The following is a 23,885-nucleotide window of genomic DNA, read 5'->3' on the forward strand; positions in this document are numbered from 1 at the left end:
GCACTGCTCCTCTCTTCTTCTCTGCCAACAGCCTGCAGGCACAGGCTCCCAGCCTGCCCTGTGCCAATCCTGACGCTGCTCAGACCAGCGTCTGGATTGGCTGGGAGCGCTCAGCCAGGTTGCTCACTGGGAGCCTGTGCAGGCTCTCTCGCTGGGCTAGAGAGAGCCCTATGCGCATGTGTGTTTGGCCGGCCCGAGATGGCCGGCCAAACATACATGTGCTCTGAGCGGGAGTGCTGAGCACTGCCCCTCATTGCTCATCACCCCTGTGACGCTACGCCTTCCCCCCAAAAACAATAATAAACAAAGTTTATTATCGTTTTTATGGAAAAGGTTTGCAGCTGCTGGCGGGAGAAGAACGCTCCTCCACCCTTAAGGAGGAGCCACCCCTGCAGAATTTAGCATTTTTTTAAAGCCACAATAAGACTTGGTCGAAGACTTGGTGCAGGAGGCTTACACCTCACAATTCAAAAAGCACTACCTTGCAAGCCTTTTCAAGTGGCAAAGCAGTGCAGATGATGACTTACCCTATGCCATTATGGACACTATGTAAGTGCAAGACAGCTGACTCACTGCTGAGGTTTCGGCTTCCGATTCCTTGGCATTGATTGATTTCCTAAAGTTGCATCAATGTGACCATACTCGAAGCAAAAGAAAAAAAATGTGAGAGACTTCTTCCTTAAAGTGCCTTTACCGAGACAGTGATTGATTCCCTAATGCATCATCACCGCGCTCCAAGCAAAAGAAATAAAATAAGTACCTTCAGCGTGGGGCCACAGAGGAAGGACACTGACTAGTGTCCAATGAGAAATGACCAGAAGGAGTACTTGGTCCACAGGCAACCCGACGGCGAAAAAGACAACAGGAAGTTAAGCAGGATGACATGCAGACAGCTTGCTGGCCAATCAGAAGCACGTAAATCAGAGAAACGTGGGACTAAGCCAATGGTAATTTCAGGTCTGTAAGGGGCTGGTCCTAAGCCCCTTTTAGAAGTTTTTAGATTGAGTGAAAGCGTTCAACATGGTGTATACTTAAGCATACTTATACTGCGAGTTAAAGCGATTTCATTTGTTGGGTGCAGTGTCCTTTAAAAATTCTTGCTCGCTTGTGGTCAGTTCTGCCTTTTTCTCCTTCCCTTTTCTGTTTCAGAGCAGTGACCAACTACTGTATTGTTCTACTTTGACTTCTTTATCTGTTGCTGTGACGGACTATTTTTTTTTATATTTCTTTGGTGGTCGCCTTTCACTGTGCGTGTTTTAGGGTAGCAGCTGTCTGTGTTTTATTGCAGCATTCCATTCCTCCCACCTCCTCCCATGTCGCTGACATTTGTTTTGGCTTTATTCCAGTGCTGTCCTCATTTACCTGGCTGCTAAAATAGGCTTATTTTACTAAACAAACACCATATGCCATCACATGGCATTGCAGAGAGTTTCTCCCTCCAGGGCCCATCCCTGCCAGCGCTCATGACATCGCGCACAGAGCATTGCTTATCTCCTTTATTGGGGCCATTAATGCAAGCTTTGTTGAAATGCGAGGCAAAAATGCTTGCAAGACGTTTAATTCTGTTAACATACAAGCACTGTTCTTAGCCCAAAGGATGAAATTCCCTTTCTATTCACATTTATGTGGCAAGAAAAGTCCAGTTAGGAATTTTTACGTAATGTGGTTTTGATATTGGGGCACTGTGTTACTGTGTCCTCAGGTGCAGACCATCTTCGTAAAAATACACAACCACTCTTGCAACACAGTACTGCTGGAACAGTTCAGCTTTTAAGATACCCATGTTTGTAATGGCACCAGATCAATGCTTTATGCTACCTGCAGTTGGCACAGGATCTGTGTGCAGTTTACGTCTACTGGAAACAAAATGTTCAGTCACCAGAAGACATGTCAGCAGATGGAGCTCATCAGCTGAACAGAATAGTCAGTATCTCCTACAGAGGGTGTGACGGTGCTGATGACTACAAAAACTATAGAATTTATAATGCTTACATGAGTGGCACACCTGCCTGAATGTCACATCGTTAGTAACTAATCCTGCCTTCGTAGGGGTATTGGCAATTCCTGACAGTTCCTTACTGTTAAATGTACAGTACAGCACAGTGGTCTCAGATATTTACCCTTTTTACCTTCATAATTTAGCAATATCCTTACTTTAAAACAATTCATCTGTAGATGTGGGATTAGGTAGATAAAAGCACTACTCCACACCTGCCAAACAAACCTCACTGGTCTGTTTAAACAAGTTGCTCTAACGCTGAAGAAAGAAGTGTAAATGTAAAATACAAATATATATGTAAATGGTTCTCTAGCAAGTTCTGCGCACAATGAAACAATGTCTATTTTATTTAAAATAATCCATGTTTAATTTCATTGGTTGCCCTTTTCGATTTTGTAGGACGATTGTTTCTATAAAAGCACACTGGTTATTTTTGTAACAAAATACTGTCTAAGAGTGTTGCTTCTGAGTGTCACAGAAACAGATATTCACTCTTAGTGCTGTCTGTTAAAACTCATCCACCACAGCCCAATCTCTGCTTCCTTTCGCTGCCTTTCTCGTTTTCTGAATTACGACATGCTTCCCTGTGGACAAAAAAGCAGTAAGGTGAAATGTTCAGATGTTAATTATAAAGTGTTGTTGGTTTGGTGCCAGGGACTTTCACCGCCCTTTTTTTGCTTTGCGTGTTTTTTCAGTGGTCAGTATGTTTACACTCAAAGGATTTTTTTTTTTGTTAATTTCTGCAGCTCACAGTGGGTGTGTTTCGACTGATGTGTTTTCCTTTTGTCTCCTTTTGTTCTCATGCTCTTGGCAGCTGTGGTGCTTTGAACTGGTTTTCTTATGTCAACTGTTTACTTTTCATTTTCAATCTATATGGCAAGAAAAGTCCAGTTAGGAATTTACAACACTAATAGCTCTAACTCGAGCAGTGCGGGACACATTGCATTTCAAATGCTTGTTTTTCTTAACAATAGATTTTGCAAACCACACCGCACCACTCATACCCCTAGACCTCTCAGCAGCTTTCAACGCGGTCTCCCACTGCACTCTACGCACCAAACTCCACGAAATAGGAATCCGTGGAAGAGCCCTGGAATGGATCCACTCCTTCCTCTCCGGGAGGACGCAGAGGGTCAGACTCCCGCCCTACACTTCCAGACCCACAGGAGTCAGCTACGGAGTCCCCAAGGATCCTCACTGAGTCCCAAACTTCAACGAATACACAGCCCCTCTTGCTGCCATTGTCAGAAGCCATGGTATGAACATCATGTCATATGCCGATGACACACAACTCATTTCCCTCACCGAAGACCTGGACACAGCCAAAAGGAACTTTTACCCAGGAATGAAAGCTGTCACCACCTGGATGAGAGAAAGCTGCCTCAAGCTCAACTTCGACAAGATAGAGCTTATCATCTTCGGAAACACCACATTAGCTTGGGACGACTCCTGGTGGCCCACATTCCTCAGTGCTCCACCTGCACTGACCGAGCATGCCCGCAACTTAGGAATCATCCTCAACTCCTCCTTATCCATGACCCGCCAGGTAAACTTTGTCGCCTCCACCTGCTGGAACACCCTCCGCAAACTTCAGAAGATCTTCAGATGGATCCCAGCACACGGTTGCAAGACAGTCACCCACGTCTTAGTAACTAGCAAGCTCGACTACGGCAAAGCCCTCCACGCCGCCACCTCAACTAGGAACATCAAAAAACTTCAACTCATCCAGAATGCCGCCGCCAGAATCATTCTGGACCTCCCTCGCTGAGAACACATCTCCCAACACCTGAGGATCCTCCACTGGCTACCGGTCGAGAAGCAAATCTCCTTCAAACTTTTCACCCACACGTACAAGGCCATACACAATGCAGGACCAACCTGCCTGAACCACTGCGTCTCCTTCACACCCCCATCAAATACCTCCGCTCCGCCCAGATGGCCCTGGCCACCATCCCTTCCATCCGCAAAACGACCGCCGGAGGACAATCTTGCGAGCAAAGAGCTGGAACAACCTCCCCCTGCACCTCAGACAAAGCACATTGCTCACCATCTTCAGGAAGAACCTCAAGAAGACGTGGCTCTTCGGGTGAGCCCACCCCCTCTCCCCCCAGTGCCTTGAGACCCTCACAAGTGAGTAGCCACGTTTTACAAATATTGATTGATTGAGGAGCGCACAATGGAAATGCTGACAATCCTACTTTGTTTTACTAGTAATAGTGGTGTCACATGTAGTGCATTGAAATGTCAAACATAAATGCACTAACAACCTGGAAATGTCACTCATGAACAAACTGAAATCTTGGCAGCTATGGTATTGTTAGAAGCAGCAGCTAATCCTTGAACATTGTGCACACAAACTCTTTCTGAACCGACCAAAAGTGCAGTGGATAGGTTTGCCTTACATGCTATTTAGTAAATCCTTTGTCATTTTTCACGTAAAAATCTGAAATGTATTGGAAAATAATAAAAGTTAGGATTTTCTCCTCTTTGGAATACAGGCATATATAAACAGCAAATAGAAGAATAAGTAATACAAATTAATACATGTTTGAGCCGTCTAAACTCTTCCTAATAATTACTGAAGCTAATAGAAGGAACACGGCCGTGTTAAAACCAACGTAATCTGCAAACGCGAATTAATGACTGGTAATTATCCCTCTCAAAAAGTTGCAACCTATTCGCCTGACAGGATTTATCAGTTGGGTGTGAGAATTTGAGTTTAACTAGTTTAACTGTGCGCAAGGACTTACAGCGGCAATTGATGACAGAAGTAGCTGGAAAGTTTTCTGAGAGGCTTCGTTTTCACTGCCGCGAGGCGAGAGAGGCGATACAGTTAAGGAATTAACAAGGATGAAGGATCTAAGGCCCTGCACGTGAAGCAGCGTGCGGTGCGTCCTCCTCTCCTGAAGGTGGCAATGCTACTCTGTGGCCGCTCTAGCAAGTCTCGCTGGCCCCCATGTGCGCCTGTCGCGCTCTGCACTGGTGCCGGCTTCTGAGGTTGTTTGAGCGCCTCTGCACTTCGTTGGTTACCGGCCTTGGAATGTTTGAAGAGTTCGTCTGAGCCTCTCGCACCTCGCCGCTCTCGCACTGTGTGTGGACCAACCCGGAGGCACCCTACCTCGCAGGCGCCAGACTGTCCCCGATAACTAACAGGCTTAGCCACTCAGCCCCGCCTACGCTACCCCTGCGCACTACAGTACTAGTTAAGACGCTAAGATTGTCTTCTTCCAAGTCCTCTGATAACCTGTCTTTGGACGTGAAGACCTCCCTTCAGGGAACCAGACTTCACTGCATGCTAACTTTATCAGTGGGGTGGGTGGGCTAACTGCTTGACAACTCTCTCGGCCACAAATTCTCACCAAAAGTGCCCCACCCTCTGACAGGATCCTTTACTCTACCCACCGATCTCCAACATCTCCTGATGATGGCGCAAATACTGGAGTCCATCCTCAACAGCCTCATGCAGCCTGACAACGTGGTTATCCAACAGGTACCAGACTGGAGGGAGATGGCTGTGGGTGGCCCTTTATGGGAGTTGAGCACTGGGCTGAACTTGTTACTTTTCTACAATTTTTTGGGGTGGAGGTGCAAGGAAGGGTGGAGACTGGCGAGTCTGTCCATAGCGTTTCAAATGTCGGCATTTGTCAGCCACGTATATTTTTAGAAACGATGACATGCTGCTTGTGTACACTCACCCATTTGCAGGGGTAATTTGCCGTTAACTTTTCTACAGAATTGTCATGAAGACGCAACATAAGCAACGCAACCTCTTATTTGTTATCTTTCAAAAGGGAACTCAAATTCTCCCTATTTGAGAGACTTTGGTTAAAGTTGGGTTCGCTGCTCCCATGCCCTGTGCTTACTTGACTCCTCTGTCTTGTTAACAAGATGTTTGTTGTGATTGCACTCTTTGTTGCTTCCTGACAGTTTACTATGATGGTTAGCTATTTTTATCCCTTAACATCTCTGCTCACCTGAACAGTTTGTCCCTTGTTGGCTTGGCGCTAATAGGTTTTTATGATGTTTGTTAACTCAGTTCCTACTCTATTCTAAAATGTTATAATACCTTTGGGCCAAGTCTGCGCCTTATAAAAACTGTAAAAATAACTAACAAGCGTTGGCAATGCTACTCGGCCTGGATTATGAATGAAAGTTCCTTTTGTGTCATTGATGAGTTAAGACACTCAAATCATCGTACATATACTCTTTCACTTTCTTTGCACTCATACATCCATCCGTTCATTCATCCACTGACTCGTTAACGCATTCACCCTCTGACACAACCACAGTTAAATACATGCAAACTCAATAACATTCATTATAAATTAAAAGAATAAAAGTACAAAAATAAAAACATGGTTTTATTTAAACAAGCGGACATATGCTTGCAGTAACAAAACTAAGCATAGAAGCGGGTGTCTGTCTTGCAAAGATTTTGTAATTAGTCTACTGTTTTAAAATTCACCCAAGGATGCCACATATAGCATAGTGAGCGTGGGGCCCTCGTCTGGGCATAAACTGGGTCTGTTGCTTATTGTGCCACTAGATACAAGCTGCACCCAATCAGATGCCCAATCAGAAAGAAACCAGTTTTGGATTGCTTATGATTTGGTACGGAGTGGACCTGTCTTGGCTTTTCAGGCTGAACAGTGTTCCATTTCCGCAGATTCAAGTAGTTTTTGTATGTATGTATTTAATCTGAGGTGGCATTGTGGGCTAAAGGACAGTGGTTTGGAATGGTACCCTTAGAGATTGGTTAGACTTTTTGCAAGCATCCTCCCATCGCCTTTTGTGTGTTGGATGTGCACAAGTGATCAGAAAAGCAGTAAGCTGTGATGGATGCAATTAGAGTGTAAATGACACTGGCAGAACACACCTGACCCAGAGTTCATGTATGTATGTGTGTGTGTGTGTGTGTGTATATATATATTTATATATATATTTTTTTTGTTAAGATTCTGCGAGACTGCTAAGAAGAGATTTTAGCAAGAGTTATTGCAGTGCAAATCCTTTTCCCCTTTGATTCGTCAGAGGCAGACACTACCACCAAAATTATTTCCCATAAAGGTAATCTGTGACATTTCATTTAACAAAAAACACGCTTTGATAAGCAAAAATAACAATCCACCCTCAAATGCCTATTAATTTTAACATATGCTTTTCGCAAGAAGTATTTTTTTTTCTCTTCTTCGCTCCTCGTCTCTAGTGAACCAAGGAGACCTATAGCTGTTATCAATGGCTTATCACCTTAACCAATTGAGGCCTCCTTACTATGCCCAAGCTTTTCCCACAAGGCAACCATCAGGGATGTAGTTATAAGATTACATAGTATTCAAAATTAAAGTTGTATAAGCAAAATGCAATGTCTTTAGTGGGGCTAGCAAGGATTCCAACAGCACAAATAGCCTCTACTCACAGTTTGTAAAGGGGGGCGAGGGGGTAACCATCACCCCGCCTACTATGTCAGTCTCTGCGATCCCATGTAATAAAATAACTGACTGTAGGCTACAATACAGAGCAAAACAATCTACCCTAAATGCTAATTGACTTTAACATATGCTTTTCACAATCAATATATCAGGCCAATTGCCTTTATCATAACTTTTCGTTGTAAACAATCAGGCCTATGACCTTTATCATTGGAACCTCAGACTTGCTGTATTTGTTCATAAGCCTTTCCACAAGGCAGCCATTAAGTATACCATAATAAAACTATAAATATGTCCAAGTACAGTTGTCAAAACAATATAAAATCCCTACTAATAGAGCTTAATAAGGATTACCTTAGTGTAGTTTGTCCCCCTCTTCCTACGCCCATGGTTTTGTTCGGGGGCAGGGGGCGAGGTCCCCAAAACCCTTGCCTACTAGAGTAATCCTTGAGATTCGATATAACAAAATACCTGCCTACAGGCTTTAGCACAGTTTATTGCCTTTAACACATGCTTTTCACAATGAGTAAGACTTACTTCTTTGACATAATTTTTCTTTATAAACAGATCACGCCTAAGGAATCTGACATAACTTTTCCCAGTATAAAATTAGAAATATGTACATAATTTAAAATTGGCAAAACAGTAAACAGCCCCTCTCACTTGGGCCTAACAAGAATCATCACAGTGAAATTGTACTCCCATGGTTTGTCAGAGTGGGTGACTTACACCCAAACTATTACCTGGTATGCTAATGTGACAGGCTATAAAAGCAGAAAGCACGCAGTGCTTGTATCAGGGAGCTATGATGTGAGGTGTCCATAAAAATACATCACAGACACATTCTCTATGTATTACAAAATCAAAGTTCTGCTTTATTTGAATGAGCAGCTACTCCTCGTTAGACTTGCTTCCACCTTGGTCAGTTTGTCCCTCCAGCAATAAGTGCTTCCTTTGTGGTTAGCTACAAGAGTCCTTACCCCATCTGCTGTGCATTTGCTCGGCATTAATTGATGGCCGCAGACTGCTCCTCCATCACCTCCTTGTCAAACAAGGGATTCAAACTATTCAGGCAGCTGTGAACTTTTTTCTGAATAAAGCACTTCCTCAAGCAATCAGTGGAGTAATACAATTGCTGGATAAAGCACACAAAATAAGAAATCTGGATCCACCTCTAACTACCTCAGAATTGTAGTGCTTATGAGCATGAGTGTGTAATACTTTGACATTAGATAGCGAACAATATTGTGTTGGCTGCTAGCAGAGTTTAGCCAGCAGGTTAGGGTTATCAATTGTCCCTGCTCATTACTTTTTGTTGATCCTGTGCTGAAACTTTCCTATCCAACTCCTTAATATATTCCTCTAGTCTTGTGGCTGCACCGAGACTTGGACAGTCTTTAATGTTCACTTTTTCTATATTAAACACACTGCTCTTTTAACTTCACACAATACTTTTCTTGACTATAGCCACCTCTGACCTAACCTTTTGGTCTTTATTCTTCCCTGTTTTATTCATGCACTAATCATACCCAGCAGCAGATTAAGATCACTTATACCTTATTACTAACAAACTCTGGCCCAGGTTATTTATAGCACATGTCACTTTACAGCCTGTCCCAGCTCCTCCACCTAGAGAAAAAACACAATTAATTCTTAGGTACTTTGAAGTGTGTCAAACTAGTAGACCTGTGCGTAGGACCCTCCATATATGACCCAACCTGGCCGTTGCAGATTGTTTTATTTGTATTATCACAATAGCTGGACATGTTTTCAGATTTTAATCTGGACGGTTATGCTATACGCTATGGTGCCTTTAGATCTCTTCTTCATTACAGCTCATATTTATTTTATGAGTAGTCTGCATCAGCTTATAGTTTTTAAATTTCTTCTTATGTATGCTTCGAAGACAGCTGGGATTCTTTCATATTTGTTTTCAATAACTGTCATTCCTTACTGTTTGGCTTAAAATTATGTATTAATAGCATTATTATTGAGTCTATTTATGATTTTATTTGTCATATAAATTCTGATTATATTTGTCTTACTAGGTTCATGGACATACTAGTCTAAATATATTAATACACTTGAAACTGACATAGTACATGTAACCAAATACCTTTCATAGCCTGTAATATGTGATAACGATCCATTGTTGCAGGACTATTGATTTTACCATATGATTATCACAGTAAGTAGACCGACATAATGCCTTTGTATTAACGTTTCCTAAGAGTGGTCAGACTACTGTCCTACACACCAATCACTGACCCAGGCCTACTGTACTGAGCCTAAGCCTTCACAAAAAGCAACCATCAGATATGTATTGTGGTTTGTCAGAGGAGGTAATCTTCACCAAAACCTGTACCTCCTAAGGTAATCTATAGATTCCATGTAACAAAAACCCTATCTGTAGGAATGAGTTCAGAGTAATAACAATCCAAACTTAAATGCCTTTTGACTTGAACATATGCTTTTCACAATCGATATGTCAGGCCTTTTACCTTTTTTGTAACTTTTCATAATAAAAAATCAGATCAGGTATATATCCTTTATCATTGGCTGTCACAATAACCAAATCAAACCCACCATACTAAGTGTAAGCTTTCCACAAGGCACCCGTCTACATATAGTCATAAAAGTACAAAAGTGTACCAAATTATTGTTGGCAGTGCAAAATATGATCTCTCCAAAGAGACTCTAACAAGGGTTATTATAGTGCAAATATTCTGTTGCCACAGTTTGTTTGGGTGGCTCTCTAACATCAACACCCCTGAATAATGCTGAAATATGTGAAATTCCCTGCAACAGTATATTTGCCTACAGGCTTTAGGACTGTATATCAGCAATCCAAGCCTTTAATTCCTGCTTTTCTCAATAAGTAGGCACAGCCTACTTGCTTTGTTATAACTTTTAATAAAACCCAATTAAAATGATAAAATCTGGCGTGACTTTTCCCAGTGGACCGTGGCTTTACACTTCACCCAACACTAGCCTGTCCAGGAGCACAAAAGCTGTCAACCTTCATTCATATAGTTATAAAATTACAAATCTGTAGAAGAATACAGCTTGCTACACAACAGTCAACCCCTCTCCACTGGGCCTAACAAGACTCATCACATTGGAAAAACTCCAAGGTTTGTTAGAATTTGTGGCCAACACGAAAACCCTTGCCTACTACAGTAATCTGTGAGCCCCTCTCATGGTAGTGCTTCTTGAAGCCCTTTGTTAGGTTGATCACACATTGTATGGTGACTGCTGAGCTGTTAAGCCAGACCTTAAAATCTTAACAGAAGATAAATGACACCAGTTTTTGAATTCTAATACGGAATATTTTCCTATAATTCTACTTAAGACAGGCTATTTTTAGTTAAAGAGCGCAAGCGCTCTGACCTGTTGTAATCTGTGGGCTTTAAACTACGCCCATCACTATCACTTATTCATGGGCATGCCTTTCAGAAATCATTTGTTTTCATTGGTTAATGCTTTACGTTTGTCCCTCCTTGGGGCAGTTTTGTTACCGTCTTGGTCATCAACCCTGTTAAATGAAGAATTGCACATTTGCCATATGTTTGACCTCGAGAGAACTTTTTTCCTTTTGTGTCTCTCCTTCGCGCCCATGCTGGCCGTTTTTGCTTCGAATCAGCTTGCTTATGTCAACTGTTTTACTTTTCTTTTTCAATTTATGTGTCAAGAAAAGTGTAGTTAGGAATTTACAACGCTAATAGCTATAACTCTAGCAAACGCGAGACCCATTGCATTGTAAATGCTTGTTCGTTTTAGACAGTGCTATGATTACTACAGAACACAAACATCTGCAGTTTTAGTGCTTTGGAAATACATGTAGTACTTAAGATATTGCATATTAAATTACTACATAATTCTGTTTATTTAGTGCTTGCTACCCCTGATGAGGCATTGGAGTACGTGCATCGTACAAAGAGGTTAGTGGTTAATCTAGTGGTTTTTGGTTATTTTGTCTATAGTTAGAGTTGTCTTGTGCTCTAAAGGAATTGATTGTAGTCATTTATTCTCAGTTTCTTTGTGGTCCATTGACTTAATAGGAGCTAGGCCTGATTACCATTGGAGATGGTATGAGTTCATGCATATGATGGTTGTGATCTTTGAAGTGAGGTATGGTGATTGTCAGAAATACAATTATAGATCTATTATTATTTTAATAATAATAGTGATGAAGGCAAACATGCATGTGATTTAGAGTACACTATATTCAGAGAAGAGGCATGCAGAGGATGAAAGGTAAGTTAGAGGGCCATTCAAATGGAAAAAGCTGAAGCAGCTGTTTTAAGTCAAAGCCAATTTTCATTGCAGGGCTTTAGGAATGTAGGAGGTTATTTGAGATCCCATGCAATCTGAGGATGCAGTCCCCAAGAAAGTCCCTCATTGCTGCATCCAGTTGTACACAAAATTCTGATGTGTAGTTTTACCGTTGCTGTTAACTGCTTTGTTGCTAAGGATGTGCCGTCAATAGCACCAGTGCTCAGGATGTATCTAGCACTTGGGACAGGAAATCTCTCTGGTGCGAGGAGGCATCAGGTCTAGCCCTCATCCACCCATATAACGCCAAGCAGTCTTTTTGCACCATGTCGGAAGCAGATTGGTGTTTTCCTTGAATCTGCTAACTGTGTCTGTGGTGGGCAGAGGGGGTGGCGGTGGGAGTGGAGGGGGGTGGGGGGGTTGGTGGTTCAAAAAGGCCACTAGACACTAGGGAGTTTTTTATTGCTTCAAGACGCCTACCCACCGACACATTAGGCTTATCCTCCACCTTCAATATGAACCAGACAGTCTTTCTACCCCATAATCCCAACCCCCCCCCCCCCCCCCCCCTCCTCAAAGGGACTAAAGCATCCTCCAATTTATGGCTAGAAAGGAAATTCTGATTTGGGATTTTTGTGTACATATAGCAGAGGTGTGTAATTCCTATGGCCCAACGCCGAAGACAACAGGTTTTCATGTTTATTGTGTCCTTGGGACAAGTATGTCCAACCCCCTACAGCACAAACCCCTTGACTGCCAGTTTACATTATGGAGCAGGCAAGGGGATTGTATGCAGTTGAGGTAATATTTCTATCCTTCTGTTAATGCTGTTCGAACTTATATGTATGGTTCATTAATGCTAAGCCTTTATTGTTATGCTGAGCGTTGTAAATAAATGTTGTAAACTTACACTAGACTACTGTTGGTGGTTCCAGTAAAAAATGTGTACACACGTTTGAAAAGTTGAACAGTATGAGGCTATGTTTAATGCTCCCAGAATGGTCTCTCATTATATGCAAATATTTGCAGAAGCTTGAAAGCAAGATTGATGATCCTTTGCTTTAAAAATAAAATGTATACAAAAAAGTTCAACTAGAAATAAAAAATGTTTAGCAACATTACTACCATTTCTTTGCAGCGTCATTTAGTAAAAAAAAATGTTGATGCCTGGAAGTAATTCCAAAAAATATTCATAATGGAAAATTAGTATAACCAGTTTCAGCAAGATTATGGGAAACATGAAAATAAACTAGCATTGCCAAAGCCAGTAGGTCTGACATTGGTGCTTAGTCTTACAGCCAGGGCCACTGGAATTGTTTTTTTTTTTGTTTTGTTTTGCATAATCTATAGATTTGCCACATAATGTCATCTGCCGCATAATCTGCAGATTTTACCAAAACAAATTTGTTTATAGGTCAAACGGTTCAAAAGTTCCTGTTGCATAATTCCAGTAGACCTACTTATGGCTGTGTCAATGCATATTTTGTTTTGCCATGGCTTTTGTAAAACTTTGGGGAGCTTTTGGGACCTCACCATTGTAACAAACATTGGCACAAAGCAAAAGCACACATTGCCGCAGTAATTCCTGGCTCTGAAAAAAACTACTTTGTGTGCCGATATGCTCCTTATGAAAGAGCAGGTTGCCATCACTCACAGTGACAGAGAGAGACAATTTTAATAAAAACAAAAAGTCTTAGTTAACCTCTTTGGTGCGGGCGTCGGCCATTGGCCGACGCCCACACACCCTCCCTGGTGCGGGTCACGACCAGTGGCCGACACCAGGAAGGGCATTAATAAATCCTCGGGTGAGTCGCACCCGAGGATTTTTTTATTTTTTTAAAACTTCCCCCGGGAGACACGGAAGCTTCCGTGTCTCCCCCCGCCCCCCACCCGCCCCTTTGTGACGTCAGCGCGCCGACGTTTCAAAGGTGTTTTCCCCATCAAAGCAGGAAGCAGCCTTGCGGCCGCTTCCTGCTTTGATGAGGAAAACGGCCTTTCCCACGTTCGGGAAGGCCTCGTGAGAAAGGGGAGAGTCTCCCCTTTCTTACGAGGCCTTCCTGAAAGTGTTTCCTGGCCCCCGATCGCAGCACAGCACAGCTGCGATCGGGGGCCAGGAAACACTTTCCGGAAGGCCTCGTAAGAAAGGGGAGACACTCCCCTTTCTTACGAGGACTTCCTGAAAGTGTTTCCTGGCCCCCGGTCGCAGCTGTGCTGCGATCGGGGGCCAGGAAACACTTTCAGGTTTCCTGGCCCCCCCGATCGCAGCACAGCACAGCTGCGATCGGGGGGGCCAGGAAACACTTTGAAAAGGCCTCGTAAGAAAGGGGAGAGTCTCCCCTTTCTTACGAGGCCTTCTGAAACTGTTTCCTGGCCCCCGATCACAGCACAGCTGCGATCGGGGTCCAGGAAACACCACTAGACACCAGGGATTTCACTTTGGGGGGGCGGCCCCCCCGGAATACGCCCCCCCCCTGGCATAATTTTAAAAAAAAAAAAAAAAAAGTTAGGTCCCCAGGGGATTTAAAAAATAAAAAAAATAAAAATAAATAAATAAAATGAAATGACAGGGGGTCGCCCGTGGGCAGGGTGACCCCCTGTGGGGGCAATTTTTTTTTTAGATGTTGTAGGGTTTCTCTGGGGGCCATTTTGGCCCCCAAGGAAACCATACAACAACTAAAAAAAAATATATGTATATATAGATCTAAATATATCTATGTAGATAGATATATCTAGGTACATGGATATATCTATAGATGTAAATCTATATCAAAGAGATTTATAAAGCGCGCTACTCACCTGGCGCTGGGGGGGGGCAGGGAAAGGGGCTGGGAGGTTCACTGTTCGAAAAGCCAGGTTTTGAGGCCCTTCCTGAAAAGAAGTAGGTTTTGGGTCTTGCGAAGGTGGGTTGTGAGGGCGTTCCAGGTTTTGGGTGCAAGGTAGGAGAAGGATCTGCCCCCGGTGGTGGTGTGTTTGATGCGGGGGACAGAGGCGAGAGAGAGGTCAGCTGAGCGGACGTTTCGTGTGGGGGTGTGGAAGGTGACTCTCGTTGAGGTAGGCAGGGCCTGTGTTGTGGAGTGATTTGTGTGCGAGGATGAGGATCTTGAAGGTTATCCTTTTGTCAATGGGGAGCCAGTGGAGGGATTTGAGGTGTGGAGAGATGTGTTTGTGTCGGCGGAGGTCGAGGATGAGTCGTGCTGCTGAGTTCTGGATGCGTGTAGTTTGCGCTTGAGTTTTAGAGTGGTGCCGGCGTAGAGGGCGTTTCTGTAATCAAGCCTGCTGCTGATGAGTGCGTGAGTGACAGTTTTTCTGGTCTCTGTGGGGATCCATTTGAATGTTTTTCAGTATACGGAGTTTGTTGAAGCATGAGGAGGTAAGAGCGTTGATTTGTTGGGTCATCGAGAGGGAGGAGTCTAGGATGATGCTGAGGTTGCGTGCGTGGTTGGCGGGGGTGGGTGCAGGGCCTAGCGTGGTGGGCCACCATGGGGGGTCCCAGGTGTTTTTGTGTGGGCCAAAGAGGATTATTTCGGTTTTGCTTGAGTTGAGTTTCAGGTGGTTGGCTGTCATATATATATCACTTTTGTCAATATGTGTGTGGTTTCCCTGGGGGGAAAAGGGTCCGACTTGTCTAGTGGCAGTTTTAGTGCCATAAAGAAGCACAGAAGGTTTATATGCCTACTGCAAAGAGCACATCTGTATTTTATGTAAATAGCTGAGTACATTAGTAAAGTCTATGGAGAGATGAAGGGCACTTTTGCTGGGTGGTAATGAGGGAATCCGAGGAGGAGGGAGTGGGAGCACCAATAATGATTGTTGGACTGGGCGCAGGAGGTGCTAAAGACTGTGACAAATGGTATGTGACAAGGTGTTTTTTGAGTGTCTTGAAAGTACGTGCTGATTGAGGGAAGAAGCGCAGGTAAGGTGGCCTCTACTGTTGCACGTATCTCACACACACCATCGATTTTGTGACTGTCTACGTAGGCTAGTGTTTTAGACCTACAGTTTAGCCAATAGCAGAGATGGCATCTTGATGGATGACTGCTGCCTGCACTCGGGTTATAGAGGACCGCTCTGACATAGGATCAGAGACTGAGACATCAGATACTGAGACAGCATCTGAGGGATAGGACAATGGCGCAGACTCTGGGAGTGATTTTTCAGTCAGAGGAGTCCCATTCGAAAACTCCTCTTCCAGTACATTATGAGGGAGGTGATGAGGACAGTCCTGCTGTCCCTTCGCAAGCTGTTCGTGCAACTGGGTAATAGTGGGTTAGGCCAACCCAGAGAGCAGGTGAATGCGGCGGCAAGCAGAGAGAGAGTGCTCTCTTGGGAGCTCCCCAATTTAGTTCAGCCCCAAATTCCACCACCCAAATCATATTGTGGAGACATCAAAATTGTCTATGGCAAAACAAACTGGTTTTGTAAGGCAGGCACCTGTGTTTTTGGTCCTGGATTCGGCGGCCATATAGAGAAACACACTAAACCCAAACATTTCTGGAAACTAGACATTCGGGGGAGTCCACAGAGGTGTGACTTGTGTGGATTCCCCAAAGTTTTCTTACCCAGAATACCCTGCAAAGCTGAAATGTTGAAAAAAAACTCAATTTTTCTCGCATTTCTGTCACACAAACTACAGGAATATGCTGGGATCCACAACATTCCTACCACCCAGTGACTCCTCACCTGTCCTGATAAAAACACTGCCTACACCTAGTGCCTGTGTCAGGAATGGATCACCCCAGGGTCAACAGCTGCCTCACGTAAGGACCAACATTGACCGTTGTGTGATCTATTCCTGTCGCAGGCACCAGGCCTAACCACACAAGTGAGGTATCATATTTATCGGGAGACTTGGGGGAACGCTGGGTGGAAGGAAATTTGTGGCTCCTCTCAGATTCCAGAACTTTCTGTCACCGAAATGTGAGGAAAACGTGTTATTTTAGCCACATTTTGAGGTTTGCAAAGGATTCTGGGTAACAGAACCTGGTCTGAGCCCAACAAGTCACCTCATCTTGGATTCCCCTGGGTTTCTAGTTTTCAGAAATGTGCTGGTTTGCTAGGTTTCCCCAGGTGCCGGCTGAGCTAGAGGCCAAAATCCACAGGTAGGCACTGTTTTCTATGAAAAAATGTGATGTGTCCACGTTGTGTTTTGGGGCATTTCCTGTCGCGGGCGCTAGGCCTACCCACACAAGTGAGGTATCATTTTTATCGGGAGACTTGGGGGAACGCCGGGTGGAAGGAAATTTGCGGCTCCTCTCAGATTCCAGAACTTTCTGTCACCGAAATGTGAGGAAAACTTGTTTTTTTAGCCACTTTTTGAGGTTTGCAAAGGATTCTGGGTAACAGAACCTGGTCCGAGCCCCGCAAGTCACCCCTCCTTGGATTCCCCTAGGTCTATAGTTTTCAGAAATGCACAGGTTTGGTAGGTTTCCCTAGGTGCCGGCTGAGCTAGAGGCCAAAATCTACAGGTAGGCACTTCGCAAAAAAAACCTCTGTTTTCTTCCAAAAATTTGGATGTGTCCACGTTGCGCTTTGAGGCGTTTCCTGTCGCGGGCGCTAGGCCTACCCACACGAGTGAGGTATCATTTTTATCGGGAGACTTGGGGGAACGCCGGGTGGAAGGAAATTTGTGGCTCCTCTCAGATTCCAGAACTTTCTGTCACCGAAATGTTAGGAAAACTTGTTTTTTTAGCCACTTTTTGAGGTTTGCAAAGGATTCTGGGTAACAGAACCTGGTCCGAGCCCCGCAAGTCACCCCTCCTTGGATTCCCCTAGGTCTATAGTTTTCAGAAATGCACAGGTTTGGTAGGTTTCCCTAGGTGCCGGCTGAGCTAGAGGCCAAAATCTACAGGTAGGCACTTCGCAAAAAAAACCTCTGTTTTCTTCCAAAAATTTGGATGTGTCCACGTTGCGCTTTGAGGCGTTTCCTGTCGCGGGCGCTAGGCCTACCCACACGAGTGAGGTATCATTTTTATCGGGAGACTTGGGGGAACGCCGGGTGGAAGGAAATTTGTGGCTCCTCTCAGATTCCAGAACTTTCTGTCACCGAAATGTTAGGAAAACTTGTTTTTTTAGCCACTTTTTGAGGTTTGCAAAGGATTCTGGGTAACAGAACCTGGTCCGAGCCCCGCAAGTCACCCCTCCTTGGATTCCCCTAGGTCTCTAGTTTTCAGTAATGCACAGGTTTGGTAGGTTTCCCTATGTGCCGGTTGAGCTAGAGGCCAAAATCTACAGGTAGGCACTTTGGAAAAAACAGCTGTGTTTTCTATTAAAAAAAATAGGATGTGTCCATGTTGTGTTTTGGGGCATTTCCTGTCGCGGGCACTAGGCCTACCCACACAAGTGAGGTATCATTTTTATCGGGAGACTTGGGGTAACATAGAATAGCAAAACAAGTGTTATTGCCCCTTATCTTTCTCTACATTTTTTCCTTCCAAATATAAGAGAGTGTGTAAAAAAGACGTCTATTTGAGAAATGCCCTGCAATTCACATGCTAGTATGGGCACCTCGGAATTCAGTGATGTGCAAATAACCACTGCTCCTCAAAACCTTATCTTGATCCCATTTTGGAAATGCAAAGGTTTTCTTGATACCTCTTTTTCACTCTTCATATTTCAGCAAATGAATTGCTGTATACCCAGTATAGAATGAAAACCAACTGCAGGGTGCAGCTCATTTATTGGCTCTGGGTACCTAGGGTTCTTGATGAACCTACAAGCCCTTTATATCCCCGCAACCAGAAGAGTCTAGCAGACAAAACGGTATATTGCTTTCAGAAATCTGACATCGCAGGAAAAAGTTACAGAGTAAAACATAAAGAAAAATGGCTGTTGTTTTCAGCTCAATTTCAATATTATATTATTTCAGCTGTTATTTTCTGTAGGAAAACCTTGTAGGATCTACACAAATGACCCCTTGCTGAATTCAGAATTTTGTCTAGTTTTCAGAAATGTTTAGCATTCCGGGATCCAGCATTGGTTTCACACCCATTCCTGTCACTAACTGGAAGGAGGCTGAAAGCACCAAATATAGTAGAAATGGGGTATGTCCCAGTAAAATGCCAAATTTGTGTTGAAAAATTTGGTTTTCTGATTCCAGTCTGCCCGTTCCTGAAAGGTGGGAAGATAGTGATTTCAGCACCAGAAACCCTTTGTTGATGGCATTTTCAGGGAAAAAACCACAAGCCTTCTTCGGCAGCCCTTTTTTCCCATTTGGAAAAAACAAAATTTTCACTGTACTTTGGCTATTTTCTTGGTCTCTTTCAGGGGAAACCACCAACTCTGGGTACCATTAGAATCCCTAGGATGTTGGAAAAAAAGGACGCAAATTTGGCGTGGTTAGCTTATGTGGACAAAAAGTTATGAAGCCCTAAGCGCGAACTACCCCAAATAGCCAAAAAAGGGCTCCGCACTGGGGGGGGAAAAAGGCCCAGCAGCTAAGGGGTTAATGTCAGACCTAATTGATGGCCCTTACATTAAAGAAAGCCACAAAAGTGCACTCATGGTATATTTTGCATTAGCGCAGGGTTTCATATTTCATGAATTCACAAGTATTTACAGAAGTAGACCAGGAAATTGTACTCCTAGGAAATATTTGTGAACTGTACGAGCAAATATGCAAATGTAGATTTGCTCATGTGAAAATCTTGTAAGCGTTTACACAAGTTCACTTTTCCTCTAACCCCTTTTTTTCCAACCATGGAATTAGTTTTACTTCTGCCCTTGTCGGGAGTAAATTTCCAACCTTTGTCAGTATAGGAAAAGATCAGAGAAGAGCTGGTGAAAACCTTTAAAACATGTAAGTTAGTAGATTTGCACAGACTCAAAAGGTCATTCCAACCCTGGAACTTTAGCTTACCGCTACCTCCAGCACCAGTATGTAGATCTGCAGAGAAGTGAGAAAATAAGGAAATTTCTGGTATTCAAGCCATAGCATTAGAGGATAATATCAGAGCTCTTATATAATGGGCTTGCTGCCATAATTTGTTGCCGCACTACATGGCACCAAAGGGACAAGTAGATCTTAATTGTTTTTATTAACAGGACAAGTAGATGTAGCCTTTCCTATGGACAAGCACATATTTTATTAAGACAGGCGTTTCTGAAATCTAAACAACTGGGGCAGTCGAAGACTGTGTGTCTTGCGTGGATCCCATGACATTTTCTTACACAACATGCCCTGCAGATCTCATACTTTGACTAAAATTGCACACTTTCCTTCAGTGTATTTGATATAAACTTTCATGAACCTTAGAGATACACCAAATTCTTACCACTCTGCCTTCCCCCACTCGCCCCAGTAAAAATGTTACACCACTTGTGTGGCTGGATCTAGCGTCTATGATACAAAAGGCCCCAAAATGCAGTGTGGATAAAATAACAATAGGAATAGCTCCACTGTTTGGACCCGAACTCGGTGGCCACACGGAATCCGATCAAACCCAGAAACTTCTGAAAACTAGAGACAAAGGGGAGTCCAGAGTGGTGTGCCTCACGCGGATCCCAATTATCTTTTCCAAAATGCTGTGCAAATCTCAAACTTTGACTAACATTGCAAATTTTCCCTGCTTTTCTGTGACCTAAACTTCTGAGATCCACTCAGTGTTTTCCCACTTGTCCTGATAAAATGGTACTCTGCTTACGTGACTCGTGCTAGTGCTCCTGAAAGGCACAAATCAAACCTCTGTCAATGAGACGCAGTAACTGCAAAAGTGAAGGAGCACACCACCTCTTCAGTGAGTCAATCATAATCTCATCCACTCCTGCTTTAGACTTTTTTATTCTGATCCTTCCAGTACAGATCTACCACTGTCCACACCCCCATTCAACGCCAACAGTGTGACCAAGTTACTTTGGTTATTTCGTCAATTACATTGATCCCAGTTTTCAAACATGATTACCCACAGCCCCAGTTGCCATCCATTGGGACCTACATCTATGCCTACACAACCATCAACTGATGAGTGCTAACCCTTGAATTTGGTAGCTCTCTAAAAAAGCACCCACTCCACCTCAGCACACTTAAATGACAATTCACAGATCTTGATAAGACTTCAGCTCACTCTCCACCCACCATTAACCTATCTTCCTCTGATCATGCGGTGATCTGCATATCTACTTCTACACGTCCCACACCCTCTGCCTTAACTAAGACCTAGTCACTAAATGACAGTTATGCAGAATTCGATGCTGGCATTCTTAAACCAAATTTACAATAATCTCATTTCTAAGCAAAACATCACTTCATTTTAACAACCCTGTGAAAAAGACATTTTACTTGCTTGCCCTTGTCAGAACCTTTTATCCAAATTGCTCCTTATCCACAACCTTGGATCATGCATACTTTCCACTCATTTAAAGCTACAATATGTGGATGTTGTGAATGGCACTAATCCCAAATTACATAGCACCTTTTAAAGCCTACTAGCAAGCTTTCTTATCATGTTAGCTTCAGGTACAACTAAATTCTCTTACTATCTTGGCCTAATTGATTCCCTACATCTCATCAACAACTTGCCCACACTGTTCAGACTCTGTGCCCTCTATTTCTGTTTTCTTTTCTGTTATTCACATTTCAGCCACTCTTCCAAGGAAGTCTTTTACCCACTGTGCTATATGCCTGTAGCGGCCTTGCCACTACTTACAAAACACTGTGATTCTTCCTCTCCTAACTTCCCTTTATCTCTAAAATCCTGACACACCAGGGTTTCAACTGCTTCACTCTTTCTCCTTATCTATAACCAGCCTAATTCCTTTCAATTTGGCTTGCAGAATAGGCGGTTTACAGAAACTGCCCTCTCTCAATAAGTAACTTTACAAAACTTGCCCATCAAAATAGCTCCTTATCCATCTTCGTAGTATTTGATCTGTCCCTAGTGTTTGATGCTGTGGACCACTCCACACTGCTGGACCATCACTTGACTGGTTCTCTTCTAAGCTTTTATAATTCTTCATAGCGCTTTAAGTATCCATATCCCTCTACTATTAGGCTACTTGGCTTTTCTTCTTTTTCCTTTTACACCATATCACTTTGGGACAATCGTTATGGTAACAACATTCTTTTCTTCTCTTTTTATTGTTACTTTCCACTTCAAGTCACATGTCTGACTGTCTAGTCATCCACCCTTGGGATTAAAGTTAAATCACTTATCTGAAACAGAATATACTCTCTTCCACCTAGTAGCTACTTCCCTTCCTTAGCCTCAGTGACCCACAATTCCCTTGGGCAAAACTCTCATTCTGTGCTTTTAATTCCCTGTGAGTATGGACTATTTAATAGCAACAGGCAAAGTGGCCAGGTATCAACAACCAAATGTATGTATGTGAAATTTGCCATTCGCTTTCACACAGTCAGCTAACTTGACTATTGTTACACTCTTCTTCCCCGTTGGATAAGGTACTCATTTTCAGCATATACTATGCATGACCTCCTGAGATAATGTAATGGCATATTTGTAGTGCACACAAGTAGGACTCTCGCTGCTGTTACTGTATCCACCCTTTTTCTTTTTGTTGTCATCTAGATGACAGTAATAAAACATGGCAGCCATCGGTCTCGTCTGCTTGGTCCCCTTCTCACTGTATCTCTATGCCCACTGACCTGAGTTCAGTCTCATCGCTTTCCACATTCAAAACTGTGATCAAGCAGCACCTACAAGAATTTGAGTACTGACTAACCGTCTTGTTGTAGAGAATAGGCTATTGTCAGTATGAACACGTAGTATATGTGTATGTGTGTATGTATATGTGTATATATATATATATATATATATATATATATATATATATATATATATATATATATATATATATATACACATACACTCTTTTTATTTTTATTTTTTTTATCGCCATTGATCCCAGTGATCATTTTCTGCATTTTACCCACCCTTAAAGAACAGTAACCTATGTAGTGTGATATTGTTGCTATGTGCAACATTCTGTGTGGAAATATTCCTGCTGCTTGATAAACTATTTAGCTTTGCCTAAAACGTTTTATTTACTACTAAGATTGTTGCAGTGCTACTGCAATGTTGATGCCATACTGAATACTAAATCCTCCCTTTTCAAAATAGCCTCCACATTGATGGTTTTAATCAAAAAACATTCCACCAGTTTGTCATCTCCAAGATGGCGAAGCTGCAGCCTGTGTTCCATGGCTGAGTTGATTTGATATTTATTATTATTATTAATTTTTTTGCCTGTGCTTACATTTTATAAGAGTGCTGAGGGCAGTGGACTCTGCCGATTGAAAGTATGGACTCTTAACTTGAGATCACAGTAATGGAGAGCCTTAAAGTTACCTTCATTCTGATGTCTGTGTTGCCTTTGCTTTGTCTTCTTCCATAACGAGTTCCAGAGTAGGTATGCCTGGAATCCTTACTTCACAATTAAATCCCGCACTAGTTTACCATGACCAAGTGTTTCTGCATTGGAAGCACAGAACATAAAAATCTGAGATGAACTTGCTTCTCTGCACCGGATAATCCGCAAGTTTGATGATTCAAATTTCTCAGATTGCTTCCTCAAACATGTCTCACTAGCTGTAGTTCGTAAACACTTTTCATAATTCAGAATTTCAACCTTGTATTTATTACCCCATAGACTTATGTTACAACCTATATTTGCTGACAATGAAACTTGACTTTCTACAAACCTTTATAATAAATAGAGCCCATAATAACTTAAAAAGTAAAGTTCAAGTTGCCTACAGTGCAGCAACTTTCCCGTTTGTAAGTAGCTGTCATACCAGAGCTCTACAGCACTGTGGAATAGCATTCAAACAAGTGAATATGTAGAATGCTAAATGCAACCAGGCATCACATGATGATGGTGGTCCTTGCTTGGATAAATGAGACTTGCAGTAACCTAGATAAACAAGAATACACATACTTCTATAAACTGCATAATTTTCATGTGACAGTTGGCTAACCTTTCTTCTCTAAACATACTCGACTGCATGATGACTTTGGCTCAGACTTAGTATTTGACCATGGCCCTACCTCACTCACCTTTGCAACACCCATAAAGCACCTCACAATGGTGTCTCAGTTTCGCGCTTCTCATTGACTGAAATCGTGCAACATTTAAAAATAAATTAATTACTAACTTTTTTACCAGTTAGTGAAGTTGAAGGCCTCTCAAGAGAAGTCGATCTGGGTGCCTAGAAGATTACTTTCTGGAAA

The 23,885-nt window shown here is 42.8% G+C and overlaps 1 protein-coding gene across 1 annotated transcript in view; it reads left to right on the top strand.

The window, feature by feature from the left end:
• The first annotated feature begins 4,968 nt into the window (after nt 1-4,968).
• The window catches only part of IPO4 (importin 4), a 1,872,953-nt gene continuing 1,854,036 nt past the window's right edge, over nt 4,969-23,885 (top strand). Inside the window, exon 1 of the mRNA XM_069238173.1 lies at nt 4,969-5,489. Coding sequence (XP_069094274.1) covers nt 5,421-5,489 — 69 coding nt within the window. The 5' untranslated portion in view covers nt 4,969-5,420. The remainder of the gene's footprint in view (nt 5,490-23,885) is intronic.

This window comes from Pleurodeles waltl, chromosome 6 (genome assembly GCF_031143425.1).
Source record: "Pleurodeles waltl isolate 20211129_DDA chromosome 6, aPleWal1.hap1.20221129, whole genome shotgun sequence".
Classification (NCBI taxonomy): domain Eukaryota; kingdom Metazoa; phylum Chordata; class Amphibia; order Caudata; family Salamandridae; genus Pleurodeles; species Pleurodeles waltl.